The sequence below is a fragment of the Streptopelia decaocto genome (genome assembly GCF_964273445.1).
Source record: "Streptopelia decaocto genome assembly, chromosome: Z".
NCBI lineage: Eukaryota > Metazoa > Chordata > Aves > Columbiformes > Columbidae > Streptopelia > Streptopelia decaocto.
Genome location: NC_138657.1, coordinates 30,377,362 through 30,398,023, shown reverse-complemented (window position 1 = coordinate 30,398,023; position 20,662 = coordinate 30,377,362). Strand labels below are relative to the sequence as shown.

The following is a 20,662-nucleotide window of genomic DNA, read 5'->3' as shown; positions in this document are numbered from 1 at the left end:
GTTTTTCAAATTCAGTCTTATAATTTATCTGTGTCTGGCTCATCTTACTTAATTTAGTGAGTTGGATTCTTTTAATATTTTTCAATTTCTCTCTCTTTTCTTTTATTCCAGGTAAATTTAGCAAGATCTGCTAATTTTCTTTCTTATTTCAGCATATTCATACTCACTATGCTAACTTTACTTTTTCTTGCAAAGCTGATTATTGTATCTTCATGTTACCTATTTAGAAAAAAACAAATCTCAGCTAATGAAAGTCTGGGTCTTGCAAGTATCACGTGCATTGAGTACATCTGACCCTTTTAGCTCACTTCCTCTTGTAGTTGTCTGATCATAGGAAATGCTAGTATTTGAGTATCCAGTTATCTAGCTGAAATCTAAAATTTAATCTTGGAGTTTAATAAAAACAACAGGAATTCCGGTTTCATAAAAATGACAGGAACTTGAGACAATCTTGCACAGGTGCACTAGTGATGTGCTTCCTTAAAATCAAACATTGTTTGACCCACCGTAGTCAATATGACATGAAATGTTCTGAGTTTGCAGCTGTTGAAACAATTTGATGGAAGATGGAGGCAAGACAGGGCTCAGAAACATTCCTCTGTGTGCCACCCCAGCCACATCTGCTCACAGCAATGTTTTCTTTTGTTAGTTAAGCTATCCTTTCACGCCAGACCCTCTCCATAGAGCATCTTGCCAGGAGACTTTTCTTGTTTTGCAGGGGCTGTATAGGGGAAGGCAAAAATAACTCCCAAGTAGTGATGCAAAGCACTAGGCTAAAAAGTTACAATGTCCTGCCTTTGAAAGGTAGCTTGAATAATTTTGGGAAGTCTCTACTATTTACCTCCCTTCAAAATACGTATACTTGTGCACATTTTGCTCAGGAAGCCTGGATTGGAATGGAAGTTGAATTCTTGTAAGGACCGTCTCAGGAGGTGAGTTAAGAGCACATTTCCATGAATATGAATGCAAAAGAGCTGCAGGAAGAGATCCTCCTAAAATAGCTGTGATTAGGTGATGAAGAGGGCATGCAGAAACAGAAGGAAGCTGTATGAGGCAAACGCTGAGCCAGAGCAAGCAATATTCACAAAACACACAGCCCACTTAATTCAGTGAGAAGGGTAATTTAGTGGTAAGAGAATACGTTTTTAATCTACAGGAGACTGGGTATGTGTCTGCTTTCCCGCCTGCTCCTGGTTTTCCCTCTGCCTGTAATTTGTGTTTCTGGTGGGCGATCTGCTCTGAACACGGGCTGCTGCGAGTGGGGTGGTCAGTTCCACGACACACGCGGGCTACACGCTGTTGGGTTTGGCACGCATGGAGAGGCAACCAACATTATACTCAGGGACTATTCTGCAGTAGTTGCTTTTATTGTACTGGTTTTGCGATTGCTCTTGCCAATCCTTTTATTTACTGTGGTCTTTCCAGGAAGATGGCTGCAGCACACACGTTGCACCTGTTTAATTTAGCTGGGTTCCACAGAACCTTAATTGCCGTGTTCCCCCAGCTACGGGGAAGAGATTTCCACGCCAGCTGGTGGGTTCTGCGTTGGTAGGGCTGGCCGTGACATAACGCCTTCGCCACCAGAACTCTGCCTGGACAGCCCTCTGGGATACGGGGACTACCACCCCCGCTCCGCGACGGGTGGGAGGCCGGAAGCGAAGAGACGGGCTGGGGCAGCGGCGAAGGGCACTGCTGGGAGTGTCCTCCCGCCCACACGGCTTTCCCGGCCGCTACCGAGTTTAACCTATAGATCAACCTCACGCTTCTCACTCAGGCTCCGCCCCGCCCGGCCGCGGCCCCGGCGAGGTGCGCGCCGGGGGGCGGGGCCGGGCTGCCGGAAAACCCGGGCGGATCGGCCGTCCGGAGGGGTTGGGGTAGCTTCCGCCGCGGCGCAATGGCGGGGTGGCGGTAGGAGGCGGGCCGGCGGCTGGTGAGTGCCCTTCTCCCGGCGGGTGGTGGCCGGGTAAGGCCTTCCCCAGCAGCGGGCGGTGTCCCCCAGCGCCCTCTCCCCCTCAGCCGCCCCTGTGCCTCCTTTCCCGTCCCCCTCTCGGGCCTAGGCCGCGGCCCGCCCGCCCCTTCGCCGATCTCTCCACCCGCGGGCTGTCCGGCTGAGGCGGCGGGGCACGGCCGAGCGGGGCGGGGGGCTGATGCGCCACAGTCCCCGCCGCTGCCCTGCACCGGCCGCATGGCTCTCCCACGGCCTCCGCCAGGCCGCTCCCCGGGCCTTCGTTTGTTCGGGGTTGGGGCCAAGGTGGGAGAGAGCTGGGGGCCTGCGGGCCTTCGCCAACTGCTGGGAGGACTGGAAGGGGCGCCGCGTGGAGCCGGGGTCCCCGTGGCGTGTTTCCTGCGTGGTGGTGGTGGAGGCCAGTGTCCTAACACCCGCCTCTGGGTCCCGCTGGCGACTTGGCCGGCGCCGCTCGCTGCTCCTGCCCCTGCAGAGAGCCGAGTGGTCCCTCAGCGGCGCTGCTGCGGACCCCCATGGGGCAGTCCCCCCTGCTCCGGGCAGGCCAGCGGCTCGCGGGATGGTCGGGATCCGGAGGCGAGAGTGAACTTCGCCTCGGTGCGCCCTGCCAGTGGGGGAGCGTGTCGTCATCCGGCCTGGCGGCTGGGTGTGGGTGTTGCTGCTGGCGATGACTGTTTTTAGGTCACTGTGAAATTCGGATTTGAGAGCAGTTTCTTTCGTGGAATAGGAAGAAAGTTCAGTTCGTGCCATTTGAAGCTCTTTTTCCAGCTCTTTGCTGGAATGGCTGCTTCTCCACAGTTGCATGTAACAGGCTATGCATTCAGGTCTTTAGGACAGGAATCTGACTGTTTTGTCACTTACAAGAGCAAAACAATCTCCTCTGCTTGAGAGGAGGTTAAACACTAAAAGCCTCAACTTATAGAAAGCAGACATGGAGATGGCTAAGAGTGCTTTTGGGGGCTGCAGAGCTTTAAAAAATTAAACCCCAAACAAACCCCTTAAGAAGAACAGGTATCCTACTCCCATATTAAAGGCAACAGAAGGGCATTACCTGCTGTTTAGGTGCTTCTTGTAAATGCCCTACAGTCTTCCCTACATTCTTAAGCACATACATGTCTTTTGAAAGTGAAAACCTTTTGTTTTGTTTTGTTTGATTGTATGTGGCTTTATTGAAATTGTACAACATTAATTTTTCATGTGACTGCTTCTGCTTACATATATTTAGCCAGTCTCTTGTAGGTAACCCCCCCTTTCAAAATCCACACAGGTTTGTGCTAACATTGAAATTATAGCTCCCTGGAAATATTTTACTGTAAGTATATAGATATGACCAAGTGGGGGTGTAGCAAATTGGTAGCCCAGATGTTTTTGAGAATACTAAAATAGTGTGAAATATGAGTGCTTAATACCCAGTAATGCGAGACCTTGGAATGGTGGTGTAGACAGAATGTGCAGATTGCACTGGGCAGTGCAGCATTGCTTCTTAATCATTGCATCAGATTTGCCTGACAGATGGATTGCTACTCAAAGTCTACATCTGTCTCCTCTGATCACAATTTTCATTCTTAACAAGATGAACAGTGTCTGTTGTGGGGAAGGGGGAATATTCAGATGATTTAGAATGGCTTTGGGGCCATCCTCATTATTGCCTCCTACATATTCAACATGTGACCAAGTTCCTTTGTTCTTTTAAAACTTTCCTGTATGGAGTTATGGCTCTGATGTGGACTTTAAAAAGTAGTTGTCTGTCCTAAAGGTGTCTAGACCTTAATGCCAAAAAAGCCATAGGCTGTTTCTGCATATTGTGAACCATCCATAGGTGTTGGATATTTTAAGAGGAGAAACCTAGCGGTGTTGAACTGCCTTTTGGTTGCTTGAAACAAATTATGCTTTACACCAAGACTTTCTTGCCTTAATGGTATTACAGAGCCAGGGCTTTGCTTGTTGAGATTTCCACAACAAATAATAACTGTGTTTATCACATGATTAATTTGAAATTACAACTTTAACTTTTTAATTTCTAGGTGGGAGTCGCTGAATTGAACAGCAATAACCATGGGAGATGCTGCAAAACCTTACTTTGCCAGACAAAATAAGGAACAGGAGATTTTGCATCAAGAAGAATTGAAAGGAAGTCCTTTACAGAAAGACCACCGAGTCATGGATGAATATGGAAATGGCCATAGCAATAAAATGGATACCAGCCTGCAAAAGAGGAAGGGAGCTCTAGGTCACTATGGAAGCAGTCCCAGGCGAGGGCCACGTAGTGTTTTGAGTAGCCCAAATTCACTTAAAAACGCAACTTACGGTCACGGGTCAAAGTTAAATGATACCCAAAGAGACCAAATTAAGAATTGGGTATCTGATGACCACCATGGTACTTCTGACAACTGGAGAGAGTACAGATCTGTTGCCCGGATTCCTGTGCACAGCAGGACAAGAAAGGACTCTTTTCATGAGGTTGAAGGTTCTGGAAACAGAAATGCAAGACGACAGCTTCAGGAAGAGTTCATGGGTGAAGATATGCCAGACATGCAGCAAAGAAGCTTTGGTAATCAAAATGTTTTATTGTTTTTACTTACCTAACCAGTAAAGTAGCTTTTTCTGTGTGTTAGTGAAAAGTAAAATTTCAAGATTCACTGTAAAGCAAAAAAATCATTTTTGTTCTGTCATATATTGCAAGCTACACTGTGTATATATACATATATTGCTAGCTGTACTGTACTGCAGCACTTTAAACAAATTGCTACAGCAAATGATTCAGAAATTGTTTTATAAATTATGTTATCTTTGTGAGTTTGTAAGTGGTAAGAGTAAGTAGATTGTACATCTGTGTAGTGTCCCTGTTTGTGGTTTTCCAGGTACAATTTGCTTGAATCTGTCAAGGTTGATAAGGGATGTTTCACTTAGGCTGATACATCGTAAGATTTTGGAGCCACCAGTGAGGTCTGTAATAACATATATTAACAAAGATTGAAAACAATTCCTTGTGGGTATCATGAGAACTTAATACTAGCAACAGTAATACAGCAATAACACAAAACCATTTCTCCATGAATACTGAACTTCCCTATGGGCAGTTGGTACTAATAAGGAGAATACAAGCCCTTGGTACTGAAATGCAAGAAAGAACAGGCTAAGGGAGTGTTGTCCCAAAAGCAGGGTTCTGACACCTGGTGTGCCAAAAAAAAAAAAAATAAAATAAAAGGCAAAAAAAAAAAGCAAATTGTAGCACAGAGAGACAAGACGTTGTTTATTAGAGAGTTGTGCAAGTCTGGATGCTTTAATAAAGCCAGCATACCAAAAAGAAGAGTAATGGCCATTATAAATGAAATTTTATCACTACTCATGGCTGTCCTAAAGAGACAATTGGTTACACATTCGCATATTGGTTACATAATCATTTTAGCATATAATGAGCAAAATCCAGCTAAAGGACACTTTATCTCACAGTCCCACAGGGAACTGCTGGAGAGAATCCAGCACAGGACAACAAAGATGATGAAGGGAGTGGAGCATCTCCCTTATGAGGAAAGGCTGAGGGAGCTGGGTCTCTTTAGCTTGGAGGAGACTGAGGGATGACCTCATTAACGTTTATGAATACATTAAGGCTGAGTGTCATGAGGATGGAGCCAGGCTCTTCTTGGTGACAAGCAATGGTAGGACAAGGGGTAATGAGTTCAGACTGGAACACAAGAGGTTCCACTTGAGAAGAAACTTCTTCTCAGTGAGGGTGACAGAACACTGGAACAGGCTGCCTGGGGGGTGTGGAGTCTTCTGCTCTGGAGACATTCAAATCCCACTTGGACACCTTCCTGTGTAACCTCATCTAGGTGTTCCTGCTCCGGCAGGGGAGATTGGACTAGATGATGTTTTGAGGTCCCTTCCAATCCCTAACATTCTGTGATTCTGTCTCGAGATATGTGTTAAAGCAAGAATGAACTAATTGTACAGGCTTCAAAAGGTCTGAAGCTGCAAGATCAGAGGTCTCTGTGATTAGGTGTTTCACAAATAACTCTTATCTTGTTAGAGGAGCAGATTGCAATTTCTGGCAGGTTTCATTCTTTTAAGTGATACTGGCTACAATTCTCCCCTTTAGGACTTATTTGCATACATCTATGTATCAGATGAGTCCTACCTTTTCTAAACTGTTTTAGTGGCTGCAACATAGCACTTGGTCACACGTTGCAACATAACAATTGCTAGTACAGTAATTATGATCAATTTCTTAATCCACATCTGTAAATCAGGCATCCAGGACACCAATCACATCCAAACTTCTTGAAATCTATAAGTAGTATTGTTTTCTATACCTCATGCAAGACTGTAGTATGTTTCCAAATGACTACAGAAGGATAAAGTGATCAGTATCGTAGGATCTTCATTGAACGTGAGTACCAGAAGGGAGTGTAAGTAGATAAAAGCAGAAAGAGGGAGCTTGAAAAAGAACATAATTAAATAAAATAAGAAAGACCAAGGCACAGATGAGGTGCAGCTAGCACGGAACAACTGCCTTTTAGCAAGAAATCTGCCTTGTTTTAGTTGAGACTGGGGACCAAAGACAGTATTGATCTCCCTGCTGAGAAGGAAAGCTATTGCTGGTTGATACCAGGAAGTCCAGGAATTAAATGTCCTTTATATCAACTGTCACTAAAAGATAAACTGTGAACAGTTGCCCTGTGTTTCTCCTTGATTGAAGTTGCACACGTAGGCTTAACCTTGGATGAGAAGAGAGCAGAGTAGAATCCTTTCCCAAGTTTGTTCTTGAATTTGCTGGGTGTAATGAACTTAGTTCTGTGAAACTTCAGGAACTCACTGAAGAGGATTTATGGAACCAGTGGCAATCATACCTGAGAACTTACTCAGGAAGAGTGAGCTACTGGCATCTAGGAAAGTGGAATTCAAAAAGTTGTATGCAACTTTAATCTTGGGAATCCATTCTTGAAGAGACAGTGTAATCTACTATAAGTATTTGAAAGGTAAAAAAGAGGAGTGGCTGACAAGCCAGAAGGCTGTGCTTCCATCCAGCAAGACAGGGATGGGCTGGGGAGTTGGGCAGGGAAAATTTAATGAAATATAACAAGGGCAAGTGTAGAGTCTTGCATCTGGGCAAGAATAACCGCAGGTTCCAGTATAAATATATGACCTATTAGAGAGCAGTGTAGGGGAAAGGGACCTGGGGGTCCTGGTGGACAACAGGATGACCATGAGCCAGCACTGTGCCCTTGTGGCCTGGAAGGCCAGTGGCATCCTGGGGTGTATTAGAAGGGGGTTGGTTAGTAGGTTGGGAGAGGTTCTCCTCCCTTTCTACTCTGCCCTGGTGAGACCCCATCTGGAATATTGTATCCAGTTCTGGGCCCCTCAGTTCAAGAAGGACAGGGAACTGCTGGAGAGAGCCCAGTGCAGGGCAACACAGATGATGGAGTGGAGCATCTCCCTTATGAGGAAAGGCTGAGGGAGCTGGGTCTCTTTAGCTTGGAGGAGACTGAGGGGTGACCTCATTAATGTTTATGAATACATTAAGGCTGAGTGTCATGAGGATGGAGCCAGGCTCTTCTTGGTGGCGACCAATGGTGGGACATGGGGCAATGGGTACAAACTGGAACACAAAAAGTTCCACTAAAATGTGAGAAGAAGCTTCTTCACAGTGAGGGTGACAGAGCACTGGAACAGGCTGCCCAGGGGGGTTGTGGATTTTCCTTCTCTGAAGACATTCAAAACCTGCCTGGACACATTCCTGCCTAACCTCATCTGGGTGTTCCTGCTCCGGCGAGGGATTTGGACTAGATGATCTTTCAAGCTACCTTCCACTAAGTAACATTCTGTGATTCTGTGTGATTTGTCAAGAAAAAAGTACACTAAGTCCTTCTAATTTATTTCTTTAAAAGGTTGGTCAGTCCCCTATGGATGTGGGAGAAGCAGTTGGTAGATACTGGTAATACTAGTACTGTAGTACTTTAGACACTCTTATGTGACAGTCCTGTAAGTAAACTAGAGGAAATTTCTATAAATTAAATTAATACAAGAGACTTGCAGAGCTAATTAGGTAACTATACTCAGAAGATACCAAGGATTTTGTCAAAATGATAGGGAGTATTCAGCAAGCATCTACAAGAATTCTATTCTGTTTGATATTTATCACACTATTCTGATGATGAGTGAAGGCAGCATGCTTTTTAATTGTGTGCTTTCAAATTTGAATAGGCTGTGGAGCTGATAGGAACTGACTGCAGAAAGCAGGAAGGTTAATAAAATAACTTTGCACAGCTGGATAAATGACCTACCTAGAGGATAAAATACAAAAGAAATATATTCAAGTGCCATTATTTAAGTAGAAATGTCAACTGTACAAATAAAGGAGGAGAAGTTATGAAGTAGTATTTTTTCAGAGAAGAATCTGAAATCATAGTGTATCAGAAGATGATAATGAGCATTCAGCATCGTGGTGTTGTGAGGCACAGAAACAGACTCACAGCCTGAAGTACTCCTTTTTCTGTCAGTCTTCGGTAAATTTAATAGCAGTTCTCTATCCAGCTTTGGCACCCCACTTGAATGAATAAAATGGAAACAGTCCAAAGAAGAGCAAGAAGAATGCCAGGGCACATAGAAAGTAGAAACTACATGAATTGCAAACAATCCCCAGTCTTTCTGCAAAAGTAGAGGATAGGGAGGCATGCTAACAGTCTTCAGCTGTCTAGAAAGGTGTTAAAAAGCTGATGTAGTAATCTGGCTTGCATCTTCCCAGTAGATCGGACACAAAGCAATGGGCCTGAAGTTGAGCAAGAAAGATTCAGATGAGGAAGAAATGGAAAGTTTCCAATGGTAAAGCTAGTGAGGTACTGGAGGGGTTGTTTGGGCAGCTCATGGAGTTTGTACCTGAGGGTACAAACAGGTTAGGTGAGCATTGCTCAGGATTGACAAGGTTCATTTCATCATGCAGTGAAGCACAGGCACAGTATAGCTCACCTTTTGAGGTTCCTTCAAAAGTTGTAATTTGATGTCACATAGCAAATAATTACTAACCATTTTTATTTTACATCTTTCTTTTACTTGAAATTTTTCATGCAGTTATCCCTTTTCTTTAGTTTTATGCTGTTTTACTGTAGCTCATAATGAAGGAGTCTACTCAGTCTCTGAGGCACTGATTTTTTTCTTGCAGGAGTTCTAACTTTAACCTGCCTCTACTACTTCATTTAGTGATTAAGCTACAATAAGATTGTCACTACTATAACTACCAAATATTAGAAATATTTCTTTACTTTGTAATTTTTTAAGTTACTTCGTGGTTACAGAAGTAATTGGTAAGTAGGTAGTTGTCATGTGCTTTCCTTCAGAGATGTTAATTTAATACACATTTTCTCCAAGTTCAGTCTACACTGATCAGTAAAAATGTAGTCAAATGACTGTTGAAAGTCTTAAGAGTTTGAGCAGGAAAGTCACCATGGAAAATGGAAGAGGTGTGTAAAGTTCAGAGACTCAGACTTCTATTTCTTCTCCTTGGAGCTTCCTTTGGAGTATTGTCCCTGCAACCTATTAAGCCTCATTCAGTTTATTCCAGCATAAACGTGCTGCTGCTGAAATAAATTATATTACCATTCTTGCACTGTTCCTGTTTACAACGTTAGCACAGGCATGCTATTTAGTGAACCGAATCAAACAACTAGTTGTAAATACACAACCAGATTGTTTCCCTTTTGCCTGTTATTAGAGACAAAAATTGGGGTCACAGGAGAGAAACTTTGTAAATGTATTTGGTAGAGAAGTTGTGTTTTCTCTTCATTTTTATTATTATTGCATATTCAAACCTCATGCTGTGATGGGGCTTTTGGCCTCAGGAGCAAGGAACTTTAGAAATTCCATGCATCTGGACATCCTGTATAGCTATTCAAATGGAAGGTAAGATGTGATCTAAAGTAATGTGTGAAAATCTAGCCTGAGTAGTTTAATTCCTGAGATTACTTTTACAGGTATTCTTTGGATAAGTAGCAATTCCTGCTTCAAAATTATGACAAAATTTGTGTAAAAGTAGAAGTGGTGTTCAAATTAATTTGTTACAGAGGTTTTGTTGTAAACATAACAAGCTTTCTAAGCATGTTTATTCTGCCAGTTGCACAGCTTTATTAAGCAATGTGTACAAATACTTAGCAAGTTCATTATTTATTGACTTACATAACCAATAGTGGTTGATGTGTGTGTTTGTTTTCACTTGTCTAATAATGTGAAGGCAATACTGATCCATATGCTGGTTTAATTGAAAGACAAGTGACATTAACAGGCAGTTATTACTGGTGATAATAAATGGTTGTATGTCAGCTAAGCCATGGCAGTACTATATCGTAGTGCTCTTAACTCTTACAAGTAATTCAGATCATCTTACACTCACTAGTTGTGTGATATTCATAGTGGTCTATGGATCAGTTTGCTTTCTATTTTGTTCGTCTACCTAAGCCTGACTAGACATCCTGACATCTTAGGATATATTCTGCCTTTTCGTTATAATGACATACAGCTATGTCTCAACTGGGCAGTGAAATCTATTGCATTTAGTTTCGGGCTTTTTTGCTAGTTTAACAAAGCTATCTAAATGAAGTTGGTGAGTTCAATGGGACAAATAAATGGTTTTAGGTAGTTCGAAACAAAGGTACTATATGTTATGACATAAATATAAATATATACAATATTGCTATTGTCAGACTTGCAGAGAACAGATCATGAAACTATGCAAGTTAGACGATTTGTATCTTTGACTCGCCCATTAGCGAGTGGTAATTAAAGAAAAAAGAAAATGCTCTGTGGTACTCTGAAGTTATTTGACATTATTTGCTCTCATAACTCTTTATAAGAAATGAAGAAACTTAGGCAACAAAGAAGATCAAGAACTAGAAAAGATGAGTGCAGTCAAGAGAAAGTGGATGATCCAGTCATAGACGAATCTGTGCTGTCGGCAAAAGAACTTCTAGGGTTGCAGCAAGCCGAAGAACGATTGAAGCGAGACTGCATTTACAGACTGAAGAAGGTGCCACTGTCTTTACTTGTATAGTCCTTTCGTATTATTTTGTTTGTAAATACAACATAAAACGTACATTTTGAGCATTTTATCTGCCTGTAGCTAGAAAGTTTAGTTGTAGAATTCATGTAGTGTATGAAATTGGTGCTGTTAATGAATTGTCAAGAGAAGGCAGATTATCCTTTGGGTTTTACGATAATAAATCTTGATTTGGCAGCAAGGCAAGCACAAAAAATGGCAGTTGCTTTAGTTCCTGAATTAAAATCAAATCACTAGATGCTGGGGCAGTGGACCAGAAAAGTTTGTCTGTTTGTCCAGTCAATGTATTTTTCCATGGGAACTGTGTATTTTCCACTGTAAAAGACAAGGTGTTGGCCTTGATTGACCCAATACTACCACTCTTCTGGCATTATACCTGATATGCAATTTTTTTTACTGTGAAGAGGGAGTTAGGGAAGTTAAAGAGAGTATTTCTGGACTTAAGAGTTACAGTCATTCAAGTTTGCAATGGTATTGAGTGAAATGAAAGTAATATCTTTCTATACTTTAGGGTTTTTTACTGTCTTTATTTTAGCAACCTCGAAGCTACCCATCAGCAAAATACACCTGCAAACTGTGTGATGTTTTGATTGAGTCAGTGGCTTTTGCTCATAAGCATATTAAAGAGAAAAGACACAAGAAAAACCTGAAGGTGAGTTAAGGACAAGAAAAACTATAAAATACAGATTTCTGAAACTGCACTGCTTCCAAGATCATTCTGCTTGTTGTTTTGTTTTGCTTTGGGTTTTTGTTTGGTTTTGGTTTTTTTTTGTTTGGTTTTGTTTTTTTAACCATGTTTGAATCTTCTTTAAAACTGTTTCTTTGTGGTACTGGTAAAAAGAGTAAACCTGGGAACCGGACTTTGCTTCTGCCCTCAGCTTTGGAATTTAATTTGTACTTTTTCAAGCCTATTATTATTGAAAGAAGTTCTCATTTCAAGTATAACTCAGTAATATTTTGTTACTGGTGACCGAAGTATAATAAAAAACTCTACCAACTGACTCTTCTTGTTGACTGGTTATGTGTATTCTTCTTAGTTTATATTTCATTGGCTTATTTCAGCAATGAAGAGTGGTTTTTTATCAAGTCCAGAGCAAGAAGCAAATATACATGGTATGGTAGAGTTAGAAATTATAGCCTATATGTCAGGGTGAAGATTTCAATTCAGAAATTCTGTAAATGAACTATGGAGTATTACAGACTTGTTTATATGTCAAGGAAGAAGTTTTATCTTGAACATAAATATCAAAATAACTTCCAGCATAACCTCAGTTTTACTTCCTATTTTTTCAAATTAAATGTCTTCTGTTCCTTCTACTTTCTCAGCTTGAAATGGACAAAAATATTTGTCTTCTGCAGGTTTTCTATTTCTTCCTCTTTAACTCCTGCCCTTTCCCATTTCATAGGGGATGAAAGAATTGATGACTTTTTAAATGTTCCAAATACATGTATATGTACCTCTGCACATTACTGAAGTTTCCTGGAATATCTAATTCTTTATACCTGTCAGAGTTACTTTCTTGATGTTCTTGCTTCCAATTGTCTCCATTATCCGGAAAAACCTGTGGTGGTATTACTTGGGATGAGTTGGCAGGCTTTCATTCCAGTATATTGAGCACCTCAAGAAAATCATTAAAACATCAGTCTTATTATCTTTAAAGGAAAAGCAAGAAGAACAGCTGCTGACAGCTCTGCCTCCTCCAACACCTTCCCAGATAAAAGCCATTGGTGTTGCTATTGAAAATGTAGTGCAGGAGTTTGGCTTAAATAGTGAAGATCTAGAAGAAAGGCTCAACATTAAAACAATGATGGAAAACTTACTGCGTCAAAAATTGCCAGGTATTGTTTGCAATTTGTTTTAAATTCTAGAAGTGGCAACCTTAAAAACAAACAAACAAAACAGTACAGCTCACAAAGTGAAACCTTAATTAAAAACTGGCTAGCTAAATTTTAAATATGAAGGTCATTTGGCCTTCATTATAAGCCTTTAACGAGGAACAGCACAGAAGGCAGGACTTAGTAACACAGTTCTGTGCTCTTGGAACATCCTTCTTGATTTCCTGTTGTTACCAAAACTAGGTATGGATTTAAGATCTACTGAATGATGTAAAGTAGCTACTGATTTGGTGGTGTGGTGTAAATGCAGTATCATTCTTATCATTGCAGAGTGCTCATTCAGATTGTATGGCTCATCCTATAGCAGATTTGGTTTCAAAACTTCAGATGTAAACATAGATATCCAGTTTCCTGCCAGTGTAAGTAAGACCATTTACTTAAGTATGTCTAAGTGGTTTTCAATGCTTGCACCTTTATGTAAATGAGAGTTTAAATATAACTTGCAGTGTCGTAGTAGATAAAAATGCGTTAAGACAGAGCTACCACATTAAGATAACATTCCTTGTTTCATACACCAGTGATGGTCAGGCAGTATAATACGGCTTTGTCTTTTATCAAATCTTCCTTCTGAAAAACTGAAAACACTTTAACATCTGTACTCCTAGCAGTCCTATGAGACAGATCATTATATCTTCTCTTGCAGCTGGATTAAATGGCACTTCCATGATGTTTTTCTGTACCAATGTGTAAATACCAGAGATTTTGGTTGCTAGGTTATTTTTAAGCCATGAAACCATCTTACATAATTTATAGGTGAAGTTATTTAACGTCTTGATGTGTCATGCTAGTTGTCTCTATACATCTTTGTGCTTGAACATGGAAAATAAATAAAGGACTGTGAAAACCTCTTGATTCCATACTTATGCTGTAGTTGATTTGGTAGTCTCATAGTTAAAATTTAGCTTTTCCTCTAGGAAACAAAGATGCAGGTGTTATAGGGAAAAAGAATGATCCAAGTTCATAAAGTGCATATATAGGGTGTTTCAAAAAGATGTACTCAATTGCAAACTGAAATTACTTTGAAATTGGGTCCATCTTTTTAAATGACCTTGTAGTTGGAAAAAAGCTATGGTTCCAGTCTTTGATGTGAGGTAGATCCACTATGTCAGAAGACAATCATATTCATTGACACTGGAATAATATTTCTGTTGTTTTATTTTCTTTCTCTAACCAATTATTTGATAGGGGTAAAGATAGCTTTACTTAAAATTTCTCCAGGATTTTTTTTTTTTTCTTGAAAATAGTGGACTTTGTGTTAATTTTGAAATAATTTAGTGATAACCAAGGACTAAGAGCAGGTTTTTCTCAGTTGCTGTTCCTTCTTCCTGCCCTCTCTGGAAGCAAAAATGGATGTGGCCTAGGGACAATATTTTAATTTTTTTTTGAGTTGTGGGAAATCACTTTTGACAGCTATGAAAACAGCTTTATTGCTTTTATTGACAGGTGACTCAACCAGATGTTCTATTACTCGTGCAAGAAAGTCTCCAGAACAGTGGTAAGAAAAAATGCTGCCTTCTCAATTCCATTAAATTATTACTGCTTAGTATTTTTGAATTCCGCACTTGAACAGGTAAACCACATGGTGGTTTTTTAGAAAGAGACTGAAAAATACTGCAGGAAATAATACATTGGCACAACTAACTTTGGTTTGGTATTTAGTTCTATGACTATTGAAGTCTCATTTGTGTTGATACGAGAAGTTCCTAGTGGGAGGTGTTATTCTACATTATAAGTGAAGATGTCATTAAACTTCAGGTAGATTGTGCTGCCTTTCTTTCCCCAGACTGCTCTATGAGACACGTATAGTACTGAAAGTAATCTAAACTCTTCTAGCATGTGATCAGAAGCTTGGTAATGTGCTTTCAGATTGTGGTCTCTTTTCCTATAATTATTAATTCATACATAGAGCATTTCTGAATTACCAGGGAAAAATAAACTTGGGTATTTTCTTTCTATCTAGTACTGACATAATGCTTTGTTTGACAGTGGCTGTCCTAGAGTATAGACCGTACTCTTCCCATCATATACGAAAACCTTGCTTTGAAAGAGTGACAGGATTAATTTATTGGATGTACTGAGTTATTTGTCTCGAAATTAGTCGTTTTATTAAGAAGCTGAGGTTCTAGCTGTACTCCTGTAGTTGCATCCAGTTCAACGTATTTTTAGTCAACACTATGCTTAACATGGCTTCTTCTTTTTTTTTCTCCTCACTAGAATCTTTTGTGGAAGTTGATGCAGATTTCCATGCTAGAATACCAGTGGTGGTGTGCAAAGAAAAGCAAAGGTCTCGGTTGTCACTTTGTGTGTTCTAATAGTGTATAGCAATGTAAATTATATATACCAACATCTGAAAAATGACGTTTCTGTACTAAATTATTACAGTTCCATGGATCTTGAAACACAAACTAACACTCATGGGCAAGTCATTCCTAGCCTAGAATAAGAGGGTAAGGGTTGTTCTGTCCTCGGCTGTGTTATTTCCCAATCCCTTCAACCATTACGGCTTCCAGCATGTACCCTAACCCTTCCATTTGGGATAGCTGCTTAAGCAGAAACTTTCTTCCTTATAGGTAATGTAGATGCCATATTAAATTATGGATTTCTGTAAGGGCAAGATCAGCTTGCTTAGCTATACTAGCATCTTGAGAAAAAGTGAAATATTTTATTTTGCCCATTTAATAGATATCACATAGGATTCATGAAACATTCCATAAAGAGCTACCGTTACAGAAATATTACCAATTTTTTGTTGCCACCTTGATCTTTCACTGCTTGAAAATGTTTCTTGTGCTGTGGAAACAGCATGGAAGCTGTTTTCTGATGGGTGTGGTACAGCAAGATGGTTTTTATTTGTGAAGGAAATTAGTACCGTATTTTTTTTAGTTCAGTGAATTAATATCATTAGAAACAAATAGTTACATTTGAATTGTATTTGAAAACACTTTTACAGAAAATTGTAATACATGTATTTTCAACCTAATCATAAATCAAATTGGTTTTCCATGTTTGTTCTAATGTAGATACGAGAGGCTGTTAAGCTTTTCCTTACAGCCTTCTACTACACTGTCACGTGAGATGTCATCTGAACCATGGCTGTTCTTACAAAACCTCCAAGATCTTTTACTTTGTTTCTTTTTGGGTTTTAGTGGCCTTATTTGTAAAGTGAGTGCAGGGAATGAGAATGCTTGTCTGACAACAAACCACTTGGCTACACTTGGAAAACTGGAACCTACTGTAGTACCTTTAGTGATTGCCTTCAGGTACTGGGCAAAGGTAAGAGTCATTTGTATTCCCCTGTAAACTTTGAATGAACATTGATGTTATGCTGGTAAGACTGTTGGTAGTGTTTAGAAAACAGTTGTTGAAACTGTCTTTAGAAAAAGGGTTGGAAAAAGGGTATCTAATTTTTTTATAAATTGTAAATTTTAGAAATGGTATAACTATAATGTGTCTGTTATGATTTTCCATGAAATTTCAAAAGTGGAATTTTAAATTTCAGCCAGTGGCATGCAGACTGTTAAGTATCTTGCTCTGTTACCAAACAAGTCAGGGTAATCTATATGAAATGGAGTCACCAGTTTACCCCTAAACTTAATCCAACAGGAAAAAAAGGAAAGAAAAAGCTGCTTTTTGCTAGATATAGATAAAAACTTTATGTGAATTAAAATATCTTATTCCAGGACTTTGTGTGCCTGCAATTGAAATATGATTTAAGAAGAACATTGAAAAACTTTTTACTTGTACTATATTTATGTAATATGAGTCATCGTTTTTGCAGATGTGCCATACGCTGTCTGCTTTGCCAGTCTGCATCCTATGGCTCTAACATTGAAAATACTGTGGTAATAACATTACACCAGTAAATATGCAGGCCTTGAGAGCAAAGTCCATCTCACAAGAGGTCAAAGATGTCTGAGTTTCTGTCAGTATTTAATGTGACAGACTACTGAACAGCAATTAAAATAGTAGTTTTTGATGATACCATTCAAAACTTTAATGACTGCACAATTTATTTTTACAGTTGTGCTGTGTTGATCATCCTGAAGAGGGAGGCTTGTCACCTTATGTGTTCGCTTTAATGGTTATTTTCTTTCTGCAACAGAGGAAAGAGCCTTTTCTACCTGTCTATTTGGGATCGTGGGTATGTGTATTAACACAGTGAATAGTAGGAATGAGAGGACCAATCACTCGTGGTGGTGTGTAACTTGTCAACCTGTTGCTATTTTGAGCAAGCCATAAGCCAGCCATTTCTGCAGGAATTTTGAAAGAATGTGAATTCAGCCAGACTACACCTCAGTTGTCTATGCTTGGCTGTAAGGATGCAATTCACAATCCTAGTCATTTAATTAAGTGCTCTGTTTCCCCTTTTGTGAGTAAGGAGAGCTGGGCATTGAATAATGCACTTCCTGGTAATGGACAGTGTAATTCCTCATTTCTTCAGCCTTTCCTCGAGACTCTTGAGGACTCTGAATTCACATAACTACATTCCAAAACAATGTCTTCTTTTTGACATCTAATTCTTCAAAATGTAGACCACAGCTGTACATCACACTGGTGCAGTATCTGCCTGAGGGATCAGACTAGGAGTTTAGAGCATGTATTTCTTGGGGTTAGAGGCTGAAACCCATCTTGATATCAGGAGTTGTATTATGGATGCAAATCCAGAATCCAGTTCTCTAGGACACAACTCAGGTGTTATATTCATGGCATCCATTTGTTCTCCTTTAGTTTGGATTACTGCCATTAGGGGAGATGGGGGGAAAGATTTAAAGCTCATGTGATGTTTAGCTGTATGTTTCCTTTTCTGTTTCCTTTAGATTGGAGGATTCTCATTAAACAAATTAACTAATTTTAATCTGAAGGAAATCGAGAATGATGCTGTGGTTTGGGAGCATAACCCCACTGATGATTCTGATTTGCCAGAAGAAACTTCCCCTAGAAGGGGCAAGGTCTGAACCATTTAATTTACTTCTGTAGTAGCCCAGCAGTCATTGCTGTTCTCAAAAAAAGAACCATCTTCTGTTTTTGTTTCCTATGTTGCGAAACCATGAGCTCAACTAAGAGATTTCATGACTGCTTGATACCACACTTACTCTGCTTACCCTTTGGTGCTAAGAAGCTAGCAGGAATCTAGGTGTTGTTTCAAACTCTTTCATAAGACACTGGGTTTTAATCTGTCAGGGGAGAATAATATAGCTTATAGAGTTCAAGCAATTTTATCTCAGAATTAGATTAAGCATATGAAAAATACTTCCTCTTTGCTTTGAACTATTCTTACAAATTATTTATAAGAACTTTGCAAGAACAGTATCACTAGATAATTGCATGTTATGACAGTTAACAATACAACTTAAGCTTTGCTAAAAAATAGGCTACGTGATCCATTCTGTCCAATTAGGTTAGTTGTGATATTTCCTTGGAAATTTATAAATTATAGCATAAACACTTACGTAAGCAATTATTATTAATCATCGATGCTATTCTTTACCATTGCTGCAGTCTTTCATTTTGAAGTTTTATAATCTGAGTTTGTACTATCTCTTCCAATTTTTTAACTGCCATTTTTATTGCAATTGTGACAGTATAGAAGCAGCTATGAATTCTGTAATATCACATTACGGGTGAAAAACAGCTAAACACCTGTGCATTAAATATTATTATTTTCTTCTGTAATTGACAGGTTCCCTTAGTATTTGGTTCAGGACAGCAGTGTTCTACACCTGTGGGTCAGCTCTGGGTAGAACTGCTTCGTTTCTATGCCTTGGAGTTCAATATGGCTGATTTGGTTATTAGTATACGACTCAAAGAAGCAGTGTCTCGTGAATCAAAGGACTGGCCTAAAAAGCGCATTGCTGTGGAAGGTATATATAACGAAAAAGTTCAAATAAATGTTTCTTTAATTTTCTAGGGTACTGTCTCAGCTATGGACATGGTGTCTAATAACATAATTTTTTTCAACGTTGGGACTATGATTGCCAATAATATAGTAGAATATATTTTGAAAAAAATCAATTTACGTAATATTTCTCTTGGGTATTTTTTAACGTTATCAAAAGTAATTAAATGGACTTAAAAATTGTTTTCAGCACAATTTATAAATCTTACGTTCCTACACAACGTTTTAGGGTAACTAACAGTAGCATATTCAAATTTTGTAAGGATGTAAGTGTATTGTTTTTTGAAGAGTTTAACTTCTGCACTGCTAATCCACTTTTTCTTTCTCCCAGACCCATATTCGGTCAAAAGGAATGTGGCACGAACTCTGAACAGCCAGCTAGTATATGAGTATATTCTTCACTGCCTGAGAGCAACTTACAAATATTTTGCCTTGCCTCACAAAAAAAATGCAAAATTGAGCAAAAAATCATCTCTGCATGCCAATGAGGATAAATCCCAAATGCCGGACCATGGAAAAGATGCTATAAAGCATGAAAATTCTGAGTTGCAAAACTTGGATGGTAGAACAAACACGACTGTAGTGGAAGATTGTATAAAGGAGGCTACAGGTGTGCCCCAGACACATAGAATTCATCCTTCAAAACCGTATGATGGCTCAGAAAGCTTCACAGAAGAAGAACTGGCTGATGATATAAGTAATTTGGGAATTACCCATGAAGATTCAGACTGTATAATTGAGGAGGTTATTTCTGGAGATAATGAGGATTTTAAACCGAGTTGTGAAGAGACAGAGAGTGGAAATGAAGAGGAAGAAGAGGAGGAAGAACATGACGAACATAAAAGAAGGTGGAATAATATCTTGACTACTGAGCAGGGAATAGATGAAGACAGTGATAGTGGAGATCTCCCTGTTACAGCGAATGAGCATGATATTGAGACATGTAGTACTTCAGACTTAGAAGGTTTTCAAAACTCTGCACTTACAGAGAGTGATGAGTTTGGCTTGGAGTGCAGTGGTATAATGGATGACAAGATCGATGGTGATGAGGAGAGCACTGAAGGTACTGATGAACTGGATGAATACCCCCAAAAATTCCTATGTTCAACGCGGAGTCATATATCGCAGATTATTAACTCGGATGATGAGGAGGAAGAACCAAATCTAAACCAGAGAGAGCATGGTGTGATCCTAAGAGCTGGAGATGAACTAGATAACACATACACTGCCTCTGGAGATGATGATGCACTGTCAGAGGAAGAAGATGATTTTTCCATCTCCAATAAATATGAGGGCAAACTTTTCGATGAAGATGTGGCTGGACTTCTGAGGATCAACTTGAGTCAAGAGGATCTTGCTGAGAAGGGAAGCCTTTTTGAAGAGAACACAGCAACAGAACAGTGTTTAGAATCTGAACTGTTTTATGAATTCAGTAAACCAGCTTTCACAAAAGGCAAGGTAAGCAAGCTGTATCAGAACTTAAACATATTGCTTATGTTCTCTTATCAGTTATATGAAAGTGTTGCTCAAATTCATAAAAGCATCATAGTTTTTAAAACCAATCTTGCTTTCTGTTCATGCAGTCTCCTACAGTAGTATGTAGCTTGTGCAAACGGGAAGGTCATTTAAAGAGAGATTGTCCAGAAGACTTCAAGAAAATTGAGCTTGACCCACTGCCTGAGTTGACACCCAAATTTTCAGTTATTCTAGATCAAGTTTGTGTCCAATGTTACCGTAAGTTTTTTTCATTTGAATATTGTTGTGTAGTAAAAAAAGAATTGCAAAAAATAATGAAATACCCGCAGACTGATGGTGTTATAAAGAGGACTAATTTATTTGCTACACTGCATCCAACTCTCTT

General features: G+C 39.6%; 1 protein-coding gene across 5 annotated transcripts in view; it reads left to right on the top strand.

Moving 5' to 3' along the window:
• The first annotated feature begins 1,833 nt into the window (after positions 1 to 1,833).
• TUT7 (terminal uridylyl transferase 7) overlaps positions 1,834 to 20,662 on the top strand; it is a 34,796-nt gene continuing 15,967 nt past the window's right edge. For 3 of the 5 annotated variants that reach the window (XM_082075670.1, XM_082075669.1, XM_082075666.1), the window contains exons 1-14: positions 1,834 to 1,934; positions 3,988 to 4,514; positions 10,807 to 10,979; positions 11,545 to 11,661; positions 12,671 to 12,848; positions 13,176 to 13,264; positions 14,349 to 14,400; positions 15,120 to 15,189; positions 16,052 to 16,178; positions 16,927 to 17,046; positions 17,723 to 17,854; positions 18,586 to 18,766; positions 19,133 to 20,259; positions 20,385 to 20,535. In XM_082075670.1, coding sequence (XP_081931796.1) covers positions 4,019 to 4,514; positions 10,807 to 10,979; positions 11,545 to 11,661; positions 12,671 to 12,848; positions 13,176 to 13,264; positions 14,349 to 14,400; positions 15,120 to 15,189; positions 16,052 to 16,178; positions 16,927 to 17,046; positions 17,723 to 17,854; positions 18,586 to 18,766; positions 19,133 to 20,259; positions 20,385 to 20,535 — 3,013 coding nt within the window. In that variant the 5' untranslated portion in view covers positions 1,834 to 1,934; positions 3,988 to 4,018. Of the gene's footprint in view, positions 1,935 to 2,231; positions 2,252 to 3,987; positions 4,515 to 10,806; positions 10,980 to 11,544; positions 11,662 to 12,670; positions 12,849 to 13,175; positions 13,265 to 14,348; positions 14,401 to 15,119; positions 15,190 to 16,051; positions 16,179 to 16,926; positions 17,047 to 17,722; positions 17,855 to 18,585; positions 18,767 to 19,132; positions 20,260 to 20,384; positions 20,536 to 20,662 lie in introns of those variants that run through there. The other 2 variants (XM_082075667.1, XM_082075668.1) reach the window with 2 other exon arrangements.